Source organism: Bombina bombina, chromosome 3 (genome assembly GCF_027579735.1).
Source record: "Bombina bombina isolate aBomBom1 chromosome 3, aBomBom1.pri, whole genome shotgun sequence".
In the NCBI taxonomy this organism is placed as follows: Eukaryota; Metazoa; Chordata; class Amphibia; order Anura; family Bombinatoridae; genus Bombina; species Bombina bombina.
In genome coordinates, this window is record NC_069501.1 from 1,216,722,887 (window position 1) to 1,216,749,952 (window position 27,066).

The 27,066-nt window shown below is 39.8% G+C and overlaps 1 protein-coding gene across 3 annotated transcripts in view; it reads left to right on the plus strand.

Annotated features, from left to right (window-relative positions):
• The window catches only part of NARS2 (asparaginyl-tRNA synthetase 2, mitochondrial), a 192,423-nt gene that overhangs the window by 139,069 nt on the left and 26,288 nt on the right, over positions 1 to 27,066 (plus strand). For 2 of the 3 annotated variants that reach the window (XM_053708676.1, XM_053708675.1), the window contains exons 12-13: positions 17,254 to 17,391; positions 24,849 to 24,946. In XM_053708676.1, coding sequence (XP_053564651.1) covers positions 17,254 to 17,391; positions 24,849 to 24,946 — 236 coding nt within the window. The remainder of the gene's footprint in view (positions 1 to 17,253; positions 17,392 to 24,848; positions 24,947 to 27,066) is intronic. The other variant, XM_053708677.1, reaches the window with a different exon arrangement.

Consider the following 27,066-nt stretch of genomic DNA (forward strand, 5'->3'; position numbering starts at 1 on the left):
TAGCAGCTCTGCTTGGGTGATCCTCTTGCAGCTTCCTGTTGGGGAGGAGAATATATCCCATAAGTAATGGATGACCCGTGGACTGAACACACTACAAGAGAAATAAATTTATCAGGTAAGCATAAATTATGTTTTTGTTGGGTAGTGGTTTCAGGCCTGGTGCCCTCAGAATGGGCCGCCTATTGTACCCTCCCATCTTGGCATTCAGTGCCCTCTATAGCTTGGGTATTTTCCAAAAGTAATGAATGCAGCTGTGGACTCTTTCCATTTAAGAAGAAAAACATAAATTATGCTTACCTGATAATTTTAGGATTGATTATTAATATTCATTATTCCGTTAATCAAAAAACATAAATTATGCTTACCTGATAATTTTCTTCTGATGGAAAGAGTCCACAGCTCCCCACCCGTAATTCTTTTGTGGGGCGCCCTTCTGTTATCTTCTGGCACCTTTCACCCTGATATTTCTTCTACTGGACTTTGTTCCTCGGCTGAATGACTGGGGGATGAGGGGAGTGGGAGGAGTATTTAAGCCTTTGGCTGGGGTGTCTTTGCCTCCTCCTGGTGGCCAGGTTCTTATTTCCCAAAAGTAATGAATGCAGCTGTGGACTCTTTTCATCAGAAGAAAAGAAAATTATCAGGTAAGCCTAATTTATGTTTTTTGATTAACGGAATTATGAATATTAATAATCAATCATAAAATTATCATCAGCAATATCTCCAATTAATGTAGTAGAATTTGTCAATACACTCCAGTGAAACGTTATATAATCTCTGTAGTGTATTCCAAAATGCTATTGAGATATCTAGAAATTATGACCATAAAATTATTATAAACATTAATATTTAATCTCAAATGAAATGAATTCCTAAATTCTGACCAGTTAATCTCTATAAACACATTGATTATATTTATGCAGAAAATGGTGTATTAATTATGACCACATATATATGTCTAGTTGTTACAATATCCTATATCAAGCAGGCTATAAAAATATCTATATTAATACATATTCAATCAATTGCCAGGTACCTCAATATTATGGGCACAATGTTTCTATGAATTAACCTTAATTCAAAATGAATTAAACATCAAATATTACCATTAGGCTTTACAAGAACGATTTATAAATTTTCCAGAAATGTTAATCAATTCAATATATAGCTTATTTAACAACGTTATATCCAAATCTCACAATAAAATCTTGGTTCAACTCCCACCATCTAATGGAATTTCCAGGGAAATATAATTCACTATTTTCAACCCAATATAATCTAATATACTTAACTTAAACCCAGAGATTGTTATACAATTATCAATTTAACACAATAGCCAATTTATATGCAATTCTTAAGAGAGTTCACAGTAAATAAAAAAAATGAGTTTATAAATATGGAATACAAAACCTTTCCTCTCAACAGTAAATTGCTTAATGCTAGATATGATTATTTATAGACTACACAGGCCTATGGAACACCTACCTGTAACTACAAATTACACTTACAAATCACAGCTACACTTAAACTACTGCTATAGAGAATACCTTTGATTTAAAATATTAAATATAATTAACAATCGCCATACATTACCAGTTGACCAATATTTGAGAGCTCAGTCCTCAATCAAAATTCTTTTCACTGTCATATAAGAGATTATGCACAAATTTGGAAGTGAATATTAGGCCCAATTTGTTTTCTCTTAAGGAATATAAAGAGTTTCCCTTAAAAAAATGTTTCTCACAAAACTGTGTCTATCCAAGATAAGCAGTATCAGCCCGTATTGAGCATAAGGACCCTTTTTTACTTCCTGTGCAAAAATGTTATCTGTGATAAAATCCCACCTCTATTTCTAATCATCCAGTGAAATTTTGGGTACGCACTTTGAGTCTGAGCTTTCATTGGTTACTGGGAAATGTAGTTCTCCTGACAGCCAAAATACCTTTTGGTTGTAGTACTGGTTTTCGCCCATCGGGAGGGGAACAACAGGAATGGGAACGAGACATTTCATTTTTAAAATATTCTGTTTATCAGTTACAGGGATATATATATATATATATATATATATATATATATATATATATATATATACAAGGCTCAAAATTTCAGGTCATAAGCTGCTAGCCAGGCCAAAATGTTACTCGCCACTTCTGATCCTACCCACACCACACCCACTACTCCACCTCCTCTTTGCATATGTTTAGCTATTGTGAAACACCTTATTGTGCAGTCATTTTTAATATTTTTTTATTTTATACCATAACAAATTAAATAATGCTACATGCAGTAAAAGATTAACATAAATAAGTGCATAGCAGTTTGCAACTTTGTGGTTCTGGGTGAGACAACAGCTTGATAGAAATAGGAAGTTGTTGAAGTGAGAGAGTGGAGAAAGAGAGAGTGGTGACAATCATGGAAGGTTTTAGCAGACCTAAATATTTTCTTTTAATAATTATCTTTTCCCTCCATCCTCTCTTCCATCTCTCTTTTTCCCCTCTCCCTTATCTCTCAGGCCATATCTTCTCTTTACACTCTTTGTTTCCCCTCTCTCATATCTTTTTTTCTCTCTCCATGTTCTTGTAAAACTTTTTTCTTCTTTACCTTTGCTCTCCTATCTCTCTCTCTGCCTCTGTTTACTCTCTCAGAAGTACCAGTTTAAGCACTAATGGTGTTCCTACAGCCCTAGAGGAATATTCTAGGATATATAATATTTTTAGCACATAGCCCAAAATGTGTGTTTGTCAAGTTGCAATAGGAGTGTACATTTTGATTCAGTATTCACTCACTAACTTTCACTCGCCACCATTAAATTTCCACTCGCCAATGGCTAGTAAAGAGTGGAAATTTTGAGCCCTGAATATATATATATATATATATATATATATATATATATATATATATATATATATATATATATATATATATATTATAAAATGTCTATTTAATGCACTCATGATTTCCTATACTTAATAAACTATTTGTTCATATGATGTGGGCTATCTAATTTAACTGAGTGCGTATTTTTCAATACCAAATATGGGGGTATTCGGATATCTCTCAAATAAATATATGTATAATACATGTAATAATGAATATACCTATCTGATGTATGATTCATACAATTCTACTTATAATATCTTTAAAAAAAATTATAATAATTAGGAAGTTTAATAATTTTTAATATTCTACTGTTATATCGCCACATTTTCCAGTCATTTCCATATTCCATACGTACCTGCACTTAGAATTCTGTTGGCACCAATATCGATATATATATATATATATATATATATATATATATATATATATATATATACATACAGTATATATATATATATATACATACAGTATATATATATTTCTCTTGTTAAGTGTATCCAGTCCACGGATCATCCATTACTTATGGAATATATTCTCCTTCCCAACAGGAAGCTGCAAGAGTCCACCCACAGCAAAGCTGCTATATAGCTCCTCCCCTAACTGCCATATTCAGTCATTCTCTTGCAAGCCTCAACATAGATAGGAGGTTGTGAGAGTCTGTGGTGCTTTCTACTTAGTTTATTCTTCAATCAAAAGTTTGTTATTTTTAAATGGCACCGGAGTGTGCTGTTTATCTCAGGCAGTATTTGGAAGAAGAATCTGCCTGCGTTTTTCTATGATCTTAGCAGACGTAACTGAGATCCATTTGCTGTTCTCACACATTCTGAGGAGTGAGGTACTTCAGAGGGGGAATGGCGTGCAGGTTTTCCTGCAGATAAGGTATGTGCAGTAAAATATTTTTCTAGGAATGGAATTGACTAAGAAAATACTGCTGATACCGAAGTAATGTAAGTAAAGCCTTAAATGCAGCGATAGCGACTGGTATCAGGCTTATTAATAGAGATACATACTCTTATAAAAATGTGTTTTAAAACGTTTGCTGGCATGTTTAATCGTTTTTTAACGTACATTGGTGATAACACTGTAATGTTGGTATAGCCTTAAATGCAGTAAAAGCGACTGGTATCAGGCTTATTAATAGAGATACATACTCTTGTAAAAATGTGTTTTAAAACGTTTGCTGGCATGTTTAATCGTTTTTTAACATATGTTTGGTGATAAAACTTATTGGGGCCTAAGTTTTTTCCACATGGCTGGCTTAAATTTTGCATAGAAACAGTTAACTGAAGCTTCCCACTGTTGGCTGTGGCAGTTTGTTGTGTCTGTTTTTAAAAACGTCTATGTCGTTTTTTTTTTGTTTTTTTTTTATCTGTTTTTTGCATTAAGGGGTTAATCATCCATTTGCAAGTGGGTGCAATGCTCTGTTACCTTATTACATGTACTGTAAAAATTTCGTTTGTTTTACTGCCTTTTTTTCACTGTTTTTCAAATTTTGACAAAATTTGTTTCTCTTAAAGGCACAGTAACGTTTTATATATTTGCTTGTTAACTTGATTTAAAGTGTTTTCCAAGCTTACTAGTCTCATTATTAGTCTGTTCTAACATGTCTGACATAGAGGAAGCTCTGTGTTCATTATGTTTTAAAGCCATGGTGGAACCCCATCTTAGAATGTGTACCAGATGTACTGATTTCATGTTAAACAATAAAGATCATTTTTTGTCTTTAAAAACATCACCAGAGGATTCTGTCGTGGGGGTAGTTATGCCGACTAACTCTCCCCACGTGTCAGACCTTTTGACTCCCGCTTTAGGGACTCACGCTCAAATGGCGCCAAGTACATCAAGGGCACCCATAGCGTTTCTTTTACCAGGGGATTCTGTCGAGGGGAAAGTTATGCTGACTAACTCTCCCCACGTGTCAGACCCTTCGACTCCCGCTTCAGGGACTCACGCTCAAATGGCGCCAAGTACATCAAGGGCGCCCATAGCGTTTATTTTACAAGACATGGCAAAGGTGGTGAATAATATTCTGGCAGCAGTATTAGTCAGACTACCTGAAATTAAAGGAAAGCAGTTAGCTCTGGGGGTAGATACAGAGCATACAGACGCTTTAAGAACCATGTATGATACTACCTCACAATATGCTTAGTCTGTGGGTGATTTTTTTTTGACTCAGGGAAGATGATTTAACCTGATTCTGATATTTCTACATTTAAAATTTATGCTTGAGAACCTCCACTTGTTGCTCAGGGAGGCTTTGGCTGCTCTGAATGAATGTGTACAATCGCAGGGCCAGAGAAATTGTGTAGACTGGATAAATAATATGCAGTGCCGGTGTGTACTGATGTTTTTCCAATACCTAAAGAGGTTTACTAAATTTTTTTTAATAAGGAATGGGATAGACCAGGTGTGCCGTTCTCTTCCCCTCCTATTTTTTAGAAGAATGTTTTCTAATAGTTACCACCACACGGGACTTCTGGCAGACAGTTCCTAAGGTGGAGAGAAGAGTTTCTACTCTAGCTAAGCGTACCACTACCTCTGACGAGGACAGTTGTGCTTTTTAGATCCAATGGATAAAAAATGTTTATTCAACAGGGTTTTATCCTGCAGCCCCTTGCATACATTGCTTCTGTCACTGCTGCTGCGGCGTTCTGGGTTGAGTCTCTTGATGAGGCTTTACAGTTAAGCGACTCCATTGGATGAATATATTTGACAAGCTTATGCTAGCCAATTCCTTTGTTTTCTGATGCCTTGTTCATTTGACTAGACTAACGGCTAAGAATTCTTTTTTTTTACTATACTGGCGCGCAGAGCGCTATGGCTTATATCATGGTCAGCTGTCGTGACTTTAAGAAATAAGCTACTTAACTTCCCTTCAAGGGGCAGACCCTATTCGGGCCTGGTTTGAAGGAGATTATTGCTTATATCACTGGAGGAAAAGGTCATGCCCTTCCTCAGGATAGGTCCAAATCAAGGGCCAAAAAAAAAAAAAAGTCTAATTTTCGTGCCTTTTAAAAACTTCAGGGCAGGTGTGGCATCCTCTTCCTCTAAGGCAAAACAAGAGGGAATTTTTGCTCAGTCCAAGGCGGTCTGGAGACAATCGGACCTGGAACAAAGATAAGCAGGCCAAGGAGCCTGCTGCTGCCTCTAAGGCCGCATGAAGGAACGGACCCCTATCCGGTAACGGATCCTATAGGGGGCAGACTTTCATTCTTCGCCCAGGCGTGGGCAAGAGATGCCCAGGATCCCTAGGCATTGGAATTTATATCCCAGAGATATCTTCTGGATTTCAAAGATTCCCCCCCAAAAAAAGGGGAGATTTCGCCTTTCACAATTATCTGCAAACCAGATAAAGAAGGAGGCATTCTTACATTGTGTACGAGATCCATCCAGTTCCAAGAGAGGAACAGGGACAGAGTTTTTACTCAAATCTGTTTGTGGTTCCCAAGGAGAGGGAACCTTCAGACCTATTTTGGATCTAAAGATCTTAAACAAATTCCTCAGAATTCCGTCATTTAAGATGGAAACTATTCGTACCATCTTAACTATGATCCAGGAGAGTCAATAGAGGACTACAATGGATTTGAAGGATGCTTATCCTCACATTGTGATGCTAAAGATCACCATCGTTTTTCAGGTTTGCCTTTCTAGACAGGCATTACCAGTTTGTAGCTCTTTCCTTTGGGATATCTACAGCCCCAAGTATCTTTATGGAGGTTCTGGGGTCGCTTTGGCGGTCCTTAGACCGCGGGGCATAGAAGTGGCCCCTTATTTAGACGACATCCTGATACAGGCGTCAAACATCCAAATTGCCCAGTCTCATACGGACGTAGTACTGGCATTTCTGAGATCACATGGGTGGAAAGTGAACAAGGAAAGAGTTCTCTATCCCCAATCTCAAGGGTTTCCCTCCTAGGGACTCTGATAGATTCTGTAGAAATGAAAATTTACCTGACGGAGTCCAGGTTGTCAAAGTTTCTAAATTTCTGCCGTGTTTTTTCATCCCATCCGCGCCCTTCGGTGGCTCAGTACATGAATGAAATCGGCTTAATGGTAGCAGCAAGGGACATAGTACCGTTTGCATGTCTACATTTCAGACCGCTGCAACTATGCATGCTCAGTCAGAGGAACGGGGATTACACAGATTTGTCCCCCTGTTAAACCTGGACCAAGAGACCAGAGATTCTCTTCTCTGGTGACTATGTCGAGTCCATCTGTCCAAGGGTATGACCTTCCGCAGGTCAGATGGGACAATTGTTACAATAGATGCCAGCCTTTTAGGTTGGGATGCAGTCTGGAACTCCCTGAAGGCTCAGGGATAGTGGACTTAGGAGGAGACCCTCCTTCTAATAAATATTCTGGAACTGGGAGTGATATTCCATGCTCTTCAGACTTGGCCTCAGTTAGCAACTCTGAGGTACATCATACTCAGTCGGACAATATACACGACTGTGGCTTACATCAGCCATCAAGGGGGAACAGAAGTTCCCTAGCGATGTTAGAAGTCTTACAATAATTCACTGGACAGAGACTCACTCTTGTCTATCAGCTATCCATATCCCAGGTGTTGAGAACTGGGAGGTGGATTTTCTAAGTCGTCAGACTTTTCTTCTGGGGGAGTGGGATTTCCTCCGGAGGTCAAGACCAAGCAGGAGAGGGCTTTGGTGTTTTTGACAGCGCCTGCGTAGCCACGCAGGACCTGGTATGCAGATCTGGTGGACATGTCATCCTTTCCATCACGGTCTCTGCTTCTGAGACAGGTCCCTCTACCTCAGGGTCCTTTCAACCATCTAAATAGAATCAATCTGAGATGGACTGCCTGGAGACTGAACGCTTGATGTTATCAAAGCATGGCTTCTCCGAGTCAGTCATTGATACCTTAATACAGACATGAAAGCCTGTCTCTAGGAAAATTGAACATAGATATGGTGTAAATATCTGATTGTTATGAATCCAAGGGTTATTCATGGAGTAAAGTCTGGATTCCCAGGATATTATCTTTTCTCCAAGATGTTTTTGAGAAAAAGGTTGTCAGCTAATTCCTTAAAAGGGGACAGATTTTTACTCTGTCTATTTTTCTGCACAAGCGTCTGGCAGGTATTCTAGACGTTCAGGCATTTGGTCAGGCTTTGGTTAGATCCAAGCCTGTGTTTAAAACTGTTGCTCCGCTATGGAGCTTAAACCTGATTCTTAAGGTTCTTCAAGAAGTTCCGTTTGAACCTTATTTGTTCCATAGATATCAATCTTTATCTTGGAAAGTTCCTTTTGGGTAGCTAATTCCTCGACTTGTAGAGTCTCCAAGTTATCTGTGTTACAATGTGATTCTCCTTATCTGGTCCTTCGTACGGATAAGGTAGTCCTGCGTACCAACCTGGGTTTTTTCCTAAGGTGGTATCTAACAAGTACATCACTCAAGAGATAGTTGTTCCATGCTTGTATCCTAATCCTTCCTCAAAGATGGAACGTCTATTACACAATATTGGACGTGGTTTGTGCTTTAAAGTTTTACTTACAAGTTAATACAGTTTCTATTCTGGACAGAGGAGAGGTCAAAAGACTTCAGCAGCCTCTCTGTCTTTTTGGTTAAAAAGCATAATTCATTTAGCTTATGAGACTGCTGGACAGCAGCCTCCTGAAGGGATTACAGCTCATTCTACTAGAGCTGTGGTTTTCACTTGGGCCTTTTTTTAAATGTGGCTTCTGTTGAACAGATTTACAAGACGGAGTCTTGGTCTGCGCTTCATACTTTTCAAATTTAACAAATTTGATACCTTGCTTCTTCGGAGGCTATTTTTGGGAGAAAGGGTTTTTAACAGGCAGTGGTAACTTCCGTTTAAGTACCTGCCTTGTCCCTCCCATCATCCGTATACTTTAGCTTTGGTATTGGTATTCCATAAGTAATGGATGATCCGTGGACTGGATACACTTAACAAGAGAAAACATAATTTATGCTTACCTGATAAATTTATTTCTCTTGTAGTGTATCCAGTCCACGGCCCGCCCTGTCACTTTAAGGCAGGTAATTTTTTCATTTGAATTACAGTCACCACTGCACCCTATGGTTTTTCCTTTCTCTGCATGTTTTCGGTCGAATGACTGAATATGGCAGTTAGGGGAGGAGCTATATAGCAGCTTTGCTGTGGGTGGACTCTTGCAGCTTCCTGTTGGGAAGGAGAATATATTCCATAAGTAATGGATGATCCGTGGACTGGATACACTACAAGAGAAATAAATTTATCAGGTAAGCATAAATTATGTTATATATATACTGTATGTATATATATATATATATATATATATATATATATATATATATATATATATATATATATATATATACATACAGTATATATATATATATATAGACATACAGTATATATATATATATATATACATACAGTATATATATATATTTGACTTCATTATTATCGACTATATAATATATACAGTATATATATATCTATATATATATATATATATATATATATATATATATTTTATTTGAAGTCATTCCTTGATAAAGTATAGGAATATGGACTCATGTCTATGATTATAGTCATAGGACAATATATATAGTATGTATTTATTTCCTCTCAGTGGTTTATTAAATTCCTGGAATAAAGAAAATGCTGTCAAACATTTTAAATTCACCATATAGTTACATATTCATTTCACTTCATATCCAACACAGTATGTAACATGTGATGTATCTCTTAGATTCATATATATATATATATATATATTATTCATACAGTCTGAGGTACATATTACATTTTTGAAAATTATAGATATATATATTTAAGTTTTAAAGTTCCAATCTTATATGCTTTCAGCCTACACAAAATGTAAAAGACTTTCTTTGCCATATTCAATAGAGACTTATTATCTGGATTTTGTATATTTGAACTCAGCATGGGGTGATTAACTCTTACATGCAAAGTGGTTACGTTTCCTGTAAGCCTGTTCCTTGGTTCAGACTCTTGGGCTACCTGACTACAGGTGATTCCATGATCAGCTAATTTCATTACCAACTATTCAGGCAGTGATCAAAAGTTTATTTGAAGTGACGTTATCTCTTACAATTTGAGATAAATTTTTGCTTTTGGGAGCAAATGCATTATATTCTGCTTTTTAGAAGTTTTGGTTATTGAACAGCTGAACAGCAGGAGGTCTGAGTAAACATACTTTCTTTCTGTGTACTGAGACATGTTAGGTTTGTAATGTGTCTGACAACAAGAGGGGGGTTTTGTGTTACCCACTTCAGGCCATTTGATAGAGAGAACTGTAATCTTACAGTAACAAAACTGATAAAAATAGCTTCATATAATAGATGAATTCTTTTGTCTTATCATATATATATATATATATATATATATATATATTTATTATCTAATGTCACTCAGCAATACCCTGACAGTCTCAAGGACACCTGATGCAGCTATTCAAACACTTCATTAGTTGCACCACTTGTGCTTAAGCTAGAACACATGAAATACCTGAACTGGCTAGGGGTTTGTTGAGTGTCACGTTTGACTGCATGTTGGAAATATGGCTAAGTCAAAAGAATGGTCCAATAAGTTAAGAGATCATCACCTTTCACAAACAAGGAACAGGATACAAAAAGATATCAAAGGCACTAAATGTTCCTAAAGACACTATTGGAACTTTTCTCTCCCTTATCCCTATGTATTTGTGCTTTATCTTTCTGTATTTTGTTTGCTCTGTTATTATTTCACACCTAACCCCTACCCAGCTAACCAGCCCGCCCACCTTCCTGCTGTATTTAATGGTGATCGCTGCACCACTAAAGTAAGTTTTCCCTCCCTTATCCCTATGTATTTGTGCTGTATCTTTCTATATTTTGTTTGCTCTGTTATTATTTCACACCTACCCCTACCCAGCTAACCAGCTCGCCCACCTTCCTGCTGTATTTAATGTTGATCGCTGCACCACTAAAGTAAGTTTTCTCTCCCTTATCCCTATGTATTTATGCTGTATCTTTCTGTATTTTGTTTGCTCTGTTATTATTTCACACCTAACCCCTACCCAGCTAACCAGCCCGCCCACCTTCCTGCTGTATTTAATGGTGATCGCTGCACCACTAAAGTAAGTTTTCTCTCCCTGGCGAAGGCGAGCCAAAGGCAAGCCCGTTAGCGCCCGACCCCACCCAACGCCACGAACCTTGGCTCCAGAAACTGCCGCCACTACAACGCCAGCACCCTCCACGTGCTCAACACCGGTAGATTGTCCGCCTGCCACCACGCATCCCCGACCAACACCTTCAGACCTTTCACCTGCCGCAACTGCTCCTTCCCCTCCCTCCGAACCACAACCAAACCAACTAACCCACACAAAAACAACCACAATTACCTCAACTGCATCCTCCTCAACACCCGCTCCATCCACAAGCACGCCCTCAAAATCTGAAACCTGCTAGACTCCACCTCACCTGACGTCGCCTTCCTCACTGAGACCTGGCTAAACCCTGCATCAGGGCCAGACATCGCCACTGCAATACCCGACGGCTATAAGATCTGCCACAAAGACCGCAGCAACGACCGGGAGGAGGCATCTCCATTATCCACAAACACACCATCCAAGTCACAACCAGCTCCGACGACCACTCACCAGGCCTAGAACACCTACACTTCAAGATCCAGGTCAACCCCACCCTCCGCGGCACCCTCATCTACTGACCTCCCGAACTTCCTCCCGCCTTCTGCGACTCCATCACTGACCACATCGCACCCCATGCCCTCACCTCAACGGACTACATCCTCCTCGGTGACCTCAACTTCCATCTTGACAACCCCAATGATCACAATACCTTCACCCTCCTGGAAAACCTCGGAACTATTGGACTAAAGCAATTCTTAAACTACCCAACCCACACCCTCGACCGGATATTCTCCATAGGCAACCACATCTCAGTCAATCACATCACCAAACTCCTCTGGACTGACCACCACTGCATACACTTTTCCTTCAACAAACCCACCACCCACCTCCGACAGTACCACCCACCCCGCAAAAACTGGAACAATATCACCCAAGACCAACTACACCGCACCCTAAACAAATCCTCCCCACCTACCTCCACAGACGCCAACTCCTCCGCCTGCAACCTCCACCGCTGGATTACAGACTGCTCCAACACCCTCGCCCCCCCCCTCAAAAACCCATCTGGCCACCAAACCACCAACAAAGCTAGCTGGTTCAACCCGGCCCTTTAGGATTCCAAATGCCACTGCAGACGACTGGAAAGAACCTGGAGATCCAACAAGACCCTTCTGGATAAAGCTGCCTTTAAGGAAGCAATCACTACCCACCACCACCTCATAAAAACCGCCAAAAAAACAGTCATCCAAGACAGAATCAACTCTAATGCACAAAACAGCAAGGAGTTGTTCTCAGTCATCAAGGAATTCTTTAAACCCAACAGCGACACCACCAACATTCCACCCTCCCAGGACCTCTGCAATACCCTCGCTGCACACTTCCACCATAAGATCCTCGACATCTATGACAGTTTCACGCCTCATAACTCAACCTCCACCACCCACTCCCCTACACCCGACACCCCTCCCAAATTTGCCCCCCCCCCTCACCACACACAGACTATTTGGAGCCCCGTCACCACAGATGACACCCTCAGAATCATGAAATCCATCCACTCTGGTGCACCCTCGGACCCATGCCCCCATCACATATTCAACAAAGCAAGCAACATCATCGCCCCTGAACTCCACCGCACCATCAACTGCTCCATCAAAACCGGCACCTTCCCGGATATCTGGAAGGACGCGGAACTGAAACCCCTGCTGAAGAAACCCTTGGCAGACCCCACGGACCCAAATAACTAACGCCCCATCTCTCTACTCCCCTTCCCGGCCAAAGTAATGGAGAAGTCCATCAACTTGCAACTTATTGACCACATTGAGGCCAACCACATCCTGGACCACTCCCAATCCGGTTTCAGAAGCAACCACAGCACCAAGACCGCCCTCCTCGCTGCCACAGACGACATCCGCGCCATGCTCGACCGAGGAGAAACCGCCGCCCTCATCCTCCTAGACCTCACAGCAGCTTTCAACACTGTCCTCCTAGACCTCACAGCAGCTTTCAACACCCGCCTACACGATGCCGGCATCCGCAGCAAAGCCCTGGAATGGATCAACTCCTTCCCCACGGGCAGGACCCAGAAAGTCAGACTCCCGCCTTTCTCCACCAAACCCACACCAGTCAACTGCTGTTTACCGCAAGGCTCTTCGCTGAGCCCCGCCCTCTTCAACATCTACATGGCCCCTCTTGCCGCCATCGTCTCACTCCACGACCTCAACATCGTCTCCTATGCCGACGACACCCAGTTAATCATCTCACTCACCCGAGATCCCACCACCACCAAAAAGAACGTCCACGAAGGCCTGACAGCAGTCGCCGCCTGGATGAAGGACAACCGGTTCAAACTGAACACAGACAAAACCGAAGTCCTCCTCCTAGGACCCAATAAATCCGCATGGGACAACTCCTGGTGGCCCACAGCCCTCGGTCACCCTACAACCCCAACCGACATTGCACGAAATCTAGGCTTCATCCTGTACTCCTCACTCTCCATGGACCGACAAATCAATGCCATCACCTCAACATGCTTCAACATTCTCCACTTGCTACGAAAAATCTTCAAGTGGATCCCTACCGAAACCAAGAAAACAGTCACCCACGCCCTCGTCAGCAGCCGGTTAGACTACGGCAACGCACTCTATGCCGGCTCCACCATCAAGCTCCAAAAGAGACTCCAACATATCCAGAACGCCTCAGCCAGACTCATCCTTGACATCCCCCTCCAATGCCACATCACCGAACACATAAGGAACCTTCACTGGCTCCCCATCAACAAGAGAATCACCTTCAAGCTCCTTACCCACGCGTTCAAGGCCCTACACAACATCGGACCTGAATACCTCAACCACCCTGTAAATTTCTACACCCCCACCAGACAACTCTGATCGGCCGACCAAGTTCTCGCAGTCATCCCCCGCATCAGCAAATCCACAGCGGGTAGAAGATCCTTCTCCCACATGGCGGCAAAGACATGGAACACCCTCCCGCTTCAACTCAGACAATCCACCTCCCTTACAAAGTTCAGAAAGGACCTCAAAACCTGGCTCTTCGACTGAATGCCCATCTCCTCCCCCCCCCCCCCTTTCTCCCATCCCCTTCCCTTAGCGCCTTGAGACCCTCACGGGTGATTAGTTCGCTCTCTATAAGTACCCAATAGATAGATAGATAGATAGATAGATAGATAGATAGAGGAAGCATAGTTTGCAAGTTCAAAGTTAAATGAACAGTTACTCTTCTTGGATGGGGCATCTGCAACCAGAATGCTGAGAAGGCAGGCTGAGAAAAACCCTTGAATGACTGCAAAAGACCTGCAGCAAGACTTGGTGGCAACAGGCACTGAGGTTTCAGTTTGCACAGTAAGACGCATACTAAACGCAGAAGGTTTCCATGCCAGAAATCCAAGACTTACACCACTACTGACCCAAAAGCACAAGAAAAGTCAGCTCCAATATGTGGCCATCACAGTAACTTGACTTGAACCCCATAGAAAATCTCTGGTGGGATTTGAAGAAAGCAGTTGCAGCACGCAAACACAAGAATATTACTGAACTGGAGGCCATTCCTAATCGGCAATGGGCTAAGATTCATCAGGAATGCTGCCAGAAGCTAGTGTCAGGCTATGCATCTTGTTTGCAGCAGGTCATAACAGCAAAAGAGTGTTCTACTAAGTACTAAAGATGCTTGCCTTGAAGGGGTTGAATAATTTTGAGACTGCAGAATTCATTAAAAGTTGCATTTTCAGGTAAATGTGGGGAAACAACTTGAAGCGTTCGTTGTGTTGAGCTATTTTAACTGCTTTTGTTTGATTTGTTCAGTGCAAACAGTCTGTACATTTTGACAATAAACCTGATTTGCAATGGGGGTTTAATACTTTTGATTACAACTGTATATATACATATAAATACATAAATATACATACATACACATATTTAGACATGTATATGTATGTATCTCAATGTTAAAGCCTTATGCAGCCTTTTTTTCTTCTAACACCTGAGACCTCATATCTTTGAGCCCCTATAACTTTTTGATGCAATATTTTTTAGAAATAATTTTTAATAAATGGTGTTATTATGAGTGTCACTGTACTTTGTAATTTATTTTTAATGTGTTTTGTGACACTTTTGTTTTGCAAAATAGTTAACCACAGTTCTGAGGACACGCTAACTCGACAAGCGATAACGTTTACTTTCAACTTGTAATACCAGCGCAATTTAACCTGCGCACAACTGAAAGCGAAAACCCACAATCCCTCGCACACAAACCTTAGCGCTCTACTCGTAATATGATCCTATATTGACATTTCTCTGTTTTCAGAACCATCTCTGCTTTTCTGTGAAAGCTATATAAATCCTATGGTTTGTGTCTTGTGATTATGCAATATCGCTAATGTAGAACTTGAGAAAAGAAACTTTCATGCACACAGATTTCTCATCATTTCAAAGGAAAACCACAAGCTGTCCACATGTGAAAGTGCAATATTTCTGAGCTCTAGCTAACAAAAAAAATCTACAATTCTCAGAGTGTTGCTTATACTAAGTGATAGTCAATATACTCGTTATAAATCACTGCATTTCAAGGGATAGAAAGGTAAAATATGAAAGGTTCATGGGTTCATTTAAATTTTAATAGAAACATTTTTAAATATACTTGCATTAGGAAAAATGCTTCTAGCAAAAGTTATTACTGTGTTTCAGCGGCATATGCACATATGCTGTTAGTGCCCGTGCACCAGAAATCAAACACCACACCTTCTCAGAGAATCAGCCGTGGCTTGTATGACACAAATGAAGTCTTCTTCATTAATACACATCACCACCAGCTCTCTGAGCATGGACAGGGTTTTTCATATTTATATATATATATATATATATATATAAAGACCTAATATTTTAAAATATTTCATTGTGTAAAGTTACACTCCATTTATAGCATTTGTTAACTTCTGACACCAGATGTATTAGAACAGATGTGCAACTCAAATATCTTTATTTTGAAAAGATAAGTCATAGTTCTGTTCCAAAATATCCAATGTCAGAAATAAAAAAATGTTGCAAATGGTGGGTAATTTTGTTATTTGTTTGCACAGTGAATAAGGAATGCCACATATTTGCACATCTACTTTATATACTAATGATTTAGCAACCTCTTGCTCAGCTTCTAGAAGCACAGCGAAGAACCAAAATAATTGACAGCTCCATTTGCTGAAAAGAGATCTTCAAATGCACCAAAAGGGGCAGTCAAGTGTAAAATAAGTTATTTTTATTGGAGAAGTTTTTAAACAAATCCCATTTTCTTACTAGATTTTGAGTGGAGCTCTATTTATCACTTCTGCTTGCTCGTATTACAAGTTAAAAGTGAAAAGTTTTCGCTCTCGCGCTAAACCGACGCACACAAAAAAACGAAATCGCAACTGCGTTAACATATTCCCCCATAAACTTCAATGGAGCAAGAAAAGTGGGGAGGGGGAAACTAACACCCTATCCTATCAAATGTTCTCAAGTGCACTAACCTGACATGAATATTTCCCATTTACATAGAAGAATATGTTCTATTTATTCATAAATGGATATTTTATATAACGTGTAATGTTGGACTCTGCTCCAGGATCTACTGAGCGGGTCTTGGATATCCAAACTGCTTTGCGCGCTTGCTGGCTAGTCACAGCGCGCCCGGTCGCGCTATTGGAAATAAATGTAGCTCGCTTCCGCTACTAGACCAGAGTGGGAGCGAGCTACATTTATTTCAATAGTGAGCCCGGGCGTGCTGTGACTAGCAAGCAACCCCGCAAAGCGATTTGGATATTTAAGACCCGCTCAGTAGATACTGGAGCGGAGTCCAACGTTACACTGCAAAATCGGAAAATACTTTTAATTTTCGAAGTTACCACTCTGTGCAGAATTATATAAAATTATTCTGAAACTTTACTGTCCCTTTTAAATGGGCATTGTATTGCACATATTACACGCTCTGATTTATTATCTTGCACATCATTTGAATGGTTTTAGGAATTCTAATGGTGGCTCTTCTAATGGATGGGAATGGCTTTGAAAAATCACTTAAACTTACATACAGTGATTTTGCAAGTAAATTCTAATGTATTTGAATGGGAACCTCTGAGTCTTACTAGATCTTTTCAGGGACAGACAACTCAGAACTTCTTTCTAGTGTTAGTTTTTTAACCTTTTTCTGCAAAAAATATAAAGAATAAGGCAGTTTACTATTATAAACATATTGTTTTTTGTTTTTTTCCAGTGGGGGTGTGATTTGCAAACGGAACATGAAAAGTATTTGGTAAAACATTGTGGAAATGTACCTGTGTTCGTTATTAATTATCCATTTGATCTGAAACCCTTCTACACCCGTGACAATGAAGATGGACCACAGCATACAGTAAGTATACTACTCAAAGGGACATGAAACCCAGTTCTTTACTTTCATGATTCAGATAGAGAATACAAATTTTATAACGTTTCCAATTTATTTCTATTATCAAATGTGCGTCATTCTGTTGTTATTCTTTGTTGGAGAGATATCTAGATAGGTGACGTGCACATCTCTAAAACACTACATGACAGGAAATAGTGCTGCCATCTAGTGCTCTTGCTTATATATAACATTAGTACTACATGACAGGAAATAGTGCTGCCATCTAGTGCTCTTGCTAATGTACATTAGTACTACATGGTAGGAAATAGTGCTGCCATCCAGTGCTTTTGCTGATGTATAACATTAGTACTACATGACAGGAAATAGTGCTGACATCTAGTGCTCTTGCTGATGTATAACATTAGTACTACATGACAGGAAATAGTGCTGCCATCTAGTGCTCTTGCTGATGTATAACATTAGTACTACATGACAGGAAATAGTGCTGACATCTAGTGCTCTTGCTGATGTATAACATTAGTACTACATGACAGGAAATAGTGCTGCCATCTAGTGCTCTTGCTAATGTATAACATTAGTACTACATGACAGGAAATAGTGCTGCCATCTAGTGCTCTTGCTAATGTATAACATTAGTACTACATGGTAGGAAATAGTGCTGCCATGTAGTGCTCTTGCTAATGTATAACATTAGTACTACATGGTAGGAAATAGTGCTGCCATCTAGTGCTCTTGCTAATGTATAACATTAGTACTACATGACAGGAAATAGTGCTGTCATCTAGTGCTCTTGCTAATGTATAACATTAGTACTACATGACAGGAAATAGTGCTGCCATCTAGTGCTCTTGCTAATGTATAACATTAGTACTGCATGACAGGAAATAGTGCTGCCATCTAGTGCTCTTGCTAATGTATAACATTAGTACTGCATGACAGGAAATAGTGCTGCCATCTAGTGCTTTTGCTAATGTATAACATTAGTACAACATGACAGGAAATAGTGCTGCCATCTAGTGCTCTTGCTAATGTATAACATTAGTACTGCATGACAGGAAATAGTGCTGCCATCTAGTGCTTTTGCTAATGTATAACATTAGTACAACATGACAGGAAATAGTGCTGCCATCTAGTGCTCTTGCTTATGTATAACATTAGTACTACATGACAGGAAATAGTGCTGCCATCTAGTGCTCTTGCTGATGTATAACATTAGTACTACATGACAGGAAATAGTGCTGCCATCTAGTGCTTTTGCTAATGTATAACATTGTTGCAAAACTGCTGCCATATAGTGCTACAAACATACTTCCTGCTTTTCAACAAAAAATAACAAGAAAACAAAGAAAATCTGATAAGTACATTGCAAAGTTGTTTAAAATTGTATATTCTATCTTGATCATGAAAGATGTTGGTTGTATGTCCCTTTAAGGACTTTCTCTAATAAAAAAAAAACTTTTTTTGGTAATTAGAACAGAAAAATACTAGTTATTCTGTTGCAGTTTATTTTCTTCAGTGTCCCTTTAACTTCCCCAGTTTTCTCATTAACACTTCTACTCCTTCCTAAAATTTACCTAGATTACGAGTTTTGCGTTGCGACTTTTAACGCTGAAAAAATAGCAAATTCAGCGTAAAAGCAGGAGCGCACTATTGGGAGTCGTGTCAGTATAGCTGTACCGCAAGCATTGTATCCTGTAATGCAACATCAATCCCACACTTAAAAAAATTACGTTTTTGCGTGGGATTTCCATAGCGCCGGTATTACAGGTTGTGCGTTGAGGCTAAAATGCTTACGTTACAGCCTATACCAACATGATCCATACCGCCATCTGAAAGCAGTAGTTATGGATTTTGTGTAAGAAAAATGTTTCACAAAACTCATAACTAAAGTGTTACAAAGTACACTCACACCCATAAACTACCTATTAACCCCTAAACCGAGGCCCTCCCGCATCACAAACACTATATTAAACTTATTAACCCCTAATCTGCCGCCCACCCACATAGCGGCTATTAAATAAACCTATTAACCCCTAATCTGCTGCACACCCACATTGCCAACACTATTTAAATATATTAACCCCTAAACCGCTGCTCCCCGACATCGCCACCACTAATAAAGTTATTAACCCCTATTCTGCCGCTCCCAACATCGCTGACACTATAATAAAGTTATTAACCCCTATTCTGCCACTCCCCAAGATTGCTGCCACTAAATAAACCTATGAACCCCTAAACCGCCGGCCCCCACATTGCAAAACACTAAATTAAACTATTAACCCCTAAACCTAACACCCCCTAACTTTAAATTAAGATTACAATATAACTAGCTTTAAATGAAAAAACCTAAAGATTAAACTATAAATTAACCTAACATAACTAATCTAAAAAAATAAAAAATACTACCAATTAAAATATCTAAATTACTAATTTAAAAAAAAACTAACACTACAAAAAAATTAGTTATGTTAGGTTAAAAAATCTAAATTACAACTAAAAAAATAACATCCTACGAAAAATTAAAAAAATCTAACGCCTATATTACGAGTTTTGCGTTAGAGGCTGTGCGGTGCTAACGAGCAGTTTATGTTCACAGCTCACTTACAGACAGCTACCAAACAAAAAAGTGAGCGTTGAGCAAAATTTTGCTCATTACCGCACTCCAATACCAGCGCTGCTTACGTTAGTCGTGAACTGGTGTAATGTGCTTGTGCACGATTTCCCCATACGAATCAACGGGGCGAGCCGGCTGATAAAAAGTCTAACACCTGCAAAAAAGCAGCGTAAAACTCCTTAACGCAGCCCCATTGATTCCTATGGGAAAATACATTTTATGTCTACACCTAACACCCTAATATGAACCCCGAGTCTAAACACCTTTAATCTTACACTTATTAACCCCTAATCTGCCGCCCCGACATCGCCGACACCTACATTATAATTATTAACCCCTAATCTGCCGCTCCGGACACCGCCGCTACCTACATTATACTTATGAACCCCTAATCTGCTGCCCACAACATTGCCAACACCTACATTATATTTATTAACCCCTAATCTGCCGCCGCAACCTACCTACACTTTTTAACCCCTAATCTGCCGCCCCAACGTCGCCGACTCTATAATAAACATATTGACCCTAAACCGCCGCACTCCCGCCTCGCAAACATTAGTTAAATATTATTAACCCCTAATCGGCTGGCCCTAACATCGCCGACACCTACCTACATTTATTAACCCCTAATCTGCCGCCCCCAACGTCGCAGATTGCATCAGCCAATAGGATTTTTTCTACCTTAATTCCGATTGGCTGTAACTGTAAACATGACCATTCTACCGCATAAAAGGTACAAAAACTTATAAATTGTTTCTGGTGCATATAAAAGAACACTCTTTAAATATGTTATTGTGTGAAAAGCGCTAATGGGCTAAAAGAGGCTGCTCCCAGGTGGTAAATTGCTATAGAACAAGCTACTAAGCTGTTGCACGTTCCTGAGAGAGCGCTTCTCTTTCTGTATATGTTCCTTGATGTAATAGTATAATGAAGTGTGCTTAATTTAAAATCAAGCACTTTTTTATACCTACTCCAGATCACATGACCAACCCCCAAGCGGTAATTACATCATTCTCAAGTTACGCTAATTGTGTTTGCTGGTTTGATGTCAGATATTGGCCCTTGGGCTTTACCATGTGCTCCCTGCATGTAAAATTATGGCATATAATTTGTCATGACTTTATTACAAACCGATAGACTCCAAACATCCCACACCCCAGTTTAAGTAGCTGTCATTTCCCATCTAGTCTCTTGGCACTTATACTTAACCAGACTTGTTTGGGCTTATTCGATCCCTGCTTTTGACAGCACCTAAAATATGTCTACATGGATATTGAAGTTGTTTTCTGGGAAGAGTTATAGGAATAATTCATATTGCTAAACATTGTGGATATGGAGTTTTTGCTTCCAGAGGGGCCTGGCTAGGAGAATCACAACTAACGCTGTGTTAAAGCATAAACACAATTGGGCAGTGTGAAATCTAGAGACAAGAGGACCAAGTATTTAACTTTGAAGCCAGATACCTCACATGGCGTTGTATTAACGCCTTAAAAGCTAAAACATTTGAAAAATAAAATCATAACTTTGCATGATACCTTCTTTCACCTTATTGTGCCATTTTTGTACACACAACACTACATTCCGTCTTGTTTACTAGATCTACCTCTGCAGAAAAGCAGCTGCGACTGCTGCTTCTTCTCAGCCAGAAAAAAACAGAGGCAGTCAGCTCACCTGCTCGATGACATGCTGCCTCCATTTATTCTTCACTGCAGGGCAGCTCCTACAAGCTGTATGGTCTCACTGCTCCGCCCACATCCACCCTCCTCTCCCTATAGAAGCCTGCGCACTGTACAAGATTACAGCCTATGTGCGGGTAATACATTTTATGGTAAATGTTTAAAGTAAGTTTGTAGGCTACTGCTATCTCTAACTCTACCACTTATATTATCTTGGTCTCTTAATTGGATCCCCATTGCCTTGAAGGGGTGGGACAGAAACAGGTCCTGACCACATGGATCCAAATTGCATATGTGCAGGGGCGTATTTAGATTTTGTGCTGCCCTAGGCACTTAGAATCCTGCTGCCCCCCCGGATTTAGGTCATTATTGGCCACATCATTTTTTGGTTAGGGATTTGTGCACAAGAAATTAAAATTAAATCAAGAATATATTAATATCATATACACTCATACAGGGCTGTTTGGAACAAAGTAAGGAGGGATGGGATGATGGGATCAGATCATCAGGGATAGCAATGGTATTGGCATGGTATTCTGGGAATCGTTAAATAAAGCAGGCTCTAAAGAAGCAGCCACTAGCACAGAATTGCAGATTTGATTATTGAAATTATAAATAGATAATATTTAAGCAGGCAGCATATTCTAGATCATACATCAACCAATCCTTGAAAGTACCATCCATGCACATAAATACATTCATACAGGGCTGTTTGGAACAAAGTAAGGAGGGATGGGATGATGGGATCAGATCATCAGGGATAGCAATGGTATTGGCATGGTATTCTGGGAATCTTTAAATAAAGCAGGCTCTAAAGAAGCAGCCACTAGCACAGAATTGCAGATTTGATTATTGAAATTATAAATAGATAATATTTAAGCAGGCAGCATATTCTAGATCAGACATCAACCAATCCTTTAAAGTACCATCCATCGCTAGTTGTTTTATTTACATGATTAGATCTTCATTATGTACAGACTCAGTACACTACACTAAATTATCATTTTCAAGACTCGCAGCAAGACACAAATAATTTAAACAAGTAACTTGTAAGAAAAAATAAAATCCTTTTACTTTCCCTTCCACTATTCTATGACTGACTGCCCAGGCCCCACAGCCCATATTATTCCAAATCCATTATGATACCTGTGTGGCTATGTGCCAGGCCTCTGCCGCCTTCCTTGGTCAAAATCTCACCACTCACCGTCACCAGGCAGTGCCCACTGCCCGCCCCAGGCTCACATTTTTTAAAAATTCAAAGTAGTAAATAAGTACACAAAATGTAAGTCTTAGTCACACAACACAATCATGAAATTATTAATTATCACACATTGTGATCAAAGTTAGCTATATAGACCCAATCATGAAAACAAAAAATACCTTTCTGCAAACTCTGCACACTCAGCTATTTCCGACCAGTCCTCTGTCACTCTCTTTCAGTCTCAGCCAAGGCTCTGTCTGCTGTGTGTGTAAGACGACGTTGTCTGGTCTCACCGTCTCTCAGCTCTAGTCTCACATGATCTGTCACACTGTCTGTAAATTTCTTACGTTACCGCTGGCTGGGGTCATGAGGAGTCCAATGCCTGCCTGCTCACAGTGCTCAGTGATCACGTTGCTCCCTCCAGTGTGGGCGGCGTGTGAGCTGACGGGAAGGCGGGCGGAAGTAGGAAAATGTCACGTGACGTTTGCAAAAGCCGGGTCACGTGACCGCCACACGGGAAACATTTTTTTTATTCTTTTTTTAATAAAATAATAAATACTCCAACCTTGCCAACATAGTGCCAGTGCCGCCCCCTCAAATCTGTCACCCTAGGCACCGGCCTTGTTGGCCTCTGCATAAATATGCCCCTGCATATGTGTTTCCTCCTTTTTCCCTCAGCTCAAGGGTTCTACAGAAAATTCTCGAGGACAAGGCAAGGATCATATATTAAAATTTTAGCCAAAAATAAGCTAAATTAGCTAATATTCTATATTTTTTAAACGTCTTGCTCAAATTATAATTAAATACAGTTATGTTAAATTATGCAATTAATTTGTGCTTTGGATAGCAGAAAATGTTAAAATATTAGAAAGTATTACGTTGCTCCCACTTGGCTACTTTATAATACCACCCTGCTGTCAAAGTTGTCTATGGAGAACACTGTATATATGTGTGTGTGTGTGTATATAACAACGGTATTTAAACTTTTCCACCTTCAGGTTAGCTCTCGATTGAAAGCCAGAACAGAGTTGTACTTTCCGATCCCCAGTGTGCTCCTGAGACTTTCATTTGAGTGCAACCATTTAACTTTCAACTATTGATTTTCTTATAGACGTTATATATATATATATATATATATATATTCAGAAATAGAAGCATTCTTCCCGGAATAAACAGCTCATTAGCTTGTTCTATGGCCCAGTTACCACCTGGGAGTAGCCTCTTTTTGCCGAATTGTGCTTTTCACAGAGGAGAACTCTCCTGAAGTACATCAGTCTGATTCCGCCTAACAAGGTCAGTCCAGCCCCAAAATACCAGACAATCCTCCTCTGAACATGGAAAATGGCAACCCTAGATGACCATTTCAGGCTCCATTGGGCCTTGTACATATGCCTTTAATAAGATACTATCAAGCTACAAGGAACATCGCTAAACACATGCACATCATTTATTAGTTGTGTTGGTACAGTTTAACCCACAGATATAAATGAATGTTTTTGAGTCTGCAAACAAATGCTGTTGAGAATGTAGCAGTGTTGTGAAGTCTGGAGTCTGCACTTTTTAGTTCTCATGGGAATTCGAAAGCTCACACTTTTATTAATAGACCATCTGATTAAATGGTATATGCCAATTCCTCTTACAAACAAATTATGTAAATGTTGGGTTATGCTGGGATGTAATATGTACGTTATAAGACTTCAGATCATTACGTTTTTTTCACATAGAATACTTTTCTGTTTTATTCTACTTAATTTACTTTTTTGTAAGTACATACTGTAAAGTATGTGAGTCAGTATTACTTGATTTATGGTAAAAAAAACATTTCGGATACATAAAGCAAATTAATACAGGAGAAGAAGAGCTCTGTTCTGGAGAGCTTACCCTCTACTAATAAATATGTCTAACGTTTACAGAAAGTTTGTTTCCATGTCGTGTTTTTTTCTCTTAACTGCATCAATTTCTATGCCAGGCTGCTGCGGTGGATCTCCTTGTACCAGGAATAGGAGAGCTGTTTGGGGGAAGCCTAAGAGAAGAGCGTTTCCATATTTTAAAGTCACGGCTGGATAGGTATATATACAAAAACGTATCTGGAGTTGCTATGTAATAAATGGTAATGGCAATCATATAATATACACATAAAGGTTGTCCCGGACCTGTGTGACTAATTGAGAAAAGAGAGTTGAAAATAGGTTTCTGTCATAGCCTTGATTTCTGTTTTCAGCGAAAAATGTATCTAAGCTATTTTAAAATGTATTTAAGGTATTGTTATTCACTACCTCCTTAGGCAAGGAGTTCCACAAGTTGATTGCTCTTATGACCACCTGTCTCAAACAATTGCCTTGAAAAGAACAGCATTTTTGCCAACTCTGTATAGGGGCTTTGAATATGTTTGTATAAAGTAATCATATCACCTCCTTTTTTTAGAGGCACAATTTGGCTAACCTCTCCTCATATTTAAAACCTCCATTCCCTTAATTAGTCCTGTGGCCCTTCTCTAAAATGTTTCTAATTATGCAATATACTTTTTCATGAAATCATCTAGAGATAGCCTAGTTATTGGTATGGGCTTGTATGTTCTAGTTTGTTTCAATGTAGTTGTTTCACTGACCTTAATATGGTATTAAAGTGACGGTCTACTCCAGAAACCCTTCCACTGCACAACCAAGCAGCTTGCCCCTTTGGTCATAGACCCACTGGCAACACTTGTGGCCAACACCCACAAGTGCCACTTACCTCCCAGCCTCAGAGAGCCTCCAGGAAATGCTGTGAGGAATTAATTTAAATCCACCCAATGGCCTTATTGAGTGGGTTATCACTAGGTCTTTGAATTCAGTTCCATTACAAACCTTTTGCCAACCCTGAAATAAGATAATTGGGTGGGGGGGGGTAAATAAATTTGTGTCACATAAAAACCCCACTGCATGGCGACAATTCAATAACAGTATTCCAATCAATCAGTAAAATCATTAGTGGGTGTTTCTTCATTTAAAGGGACAGTCAAGTGCAAAAAAAATGTTCTCGATTTAAAATAGGGTATGTAATTTTAAACAACTTCCTAATTTACTTTTATTACCAAATTTGCTTTGTTCTCTTGGTATTCTTAGTTGAAATCTAAACCTAGGAGGTTTATATGCTAATTTTCTCCAACATAGGTGTGTCCGGTCCACGGCGTCATCCTTACTTGTGGGATATTCTCTTCCCCAACAGGAAATGGCAAAGAGCCCAGCAAAGCTGGTCACATGATCCCTCCTAGGCTCCGCCTACCCCAGTCATTCTCTTTGCCGTTGTACAGGCAACATCTCCACGGAGATGGCTTAGAGTTTTTTAGTGTTTAACTGTTGTTTTTATTATTCAATCAAGAGTTTGTTATTTTGAAATAGTGCTGGTATGTACTATTTACTCAGAAACAGAAAAGAGATGAAGATTTCTGTTTGTATGAGGAAAATGATTTTAGCAACCGTAACTAAAATCCATGGCTGTTCCACACAGGACTGTTGAGAGCAATTAACTTCAGTTGGGGGAACAGTGTGCAGTCTCTTGCTGCTTGAGGTATGACACATTCTAACAAGACGATGTAATGCTGGAAGCTGTCATTTTCCCTATGGGATCCGGTAAGCCATGTTTATTACGATCGTAAATAAGGGCTTCACAAGGGCTTATTAAGACTGTAGACTTTTCTGGGCTAAATCGATTCATTATTAACACATATTTAGCCTTGAGGAATCATTTTATCTGGGTATTTTGATATAATAATATCGGCAGGCACTGTATTAGACACCTTATTTCTTAGGGGCTTTCCCAAAGCATAAGCAGAGCCTCATTTTCGCGCCGGTGTGGCGCACTTGTTTTTGAGAGGCATGGCATGCAGTCGCATGTGAGAGGAGCTCTGATACTTAGAAAAGACTTTCTGAAGGCGTCATTTGGTATCGTATTCCCCTTTGGGTTTGGTTGGGTCTCAGCAAAGCAGATACCAGGGACTGTAAAGGGGTTAAAGTTTTAAAACGGCTCCGGTTCCGTTATTTTAAGGGTTAAAGCTTCCAAATTTGGTGTGCAATACTTTTAAGGCTCCAGAGACTCACTCCGTTGGTGGCTGTCCCTGGACAACCTGTCACAAGGGATGACATTCCGCAGACCAGAGTGGGTCATTGTCACGACCGACGCCAGTCTGATGGGCTGGGGCGCGGTCT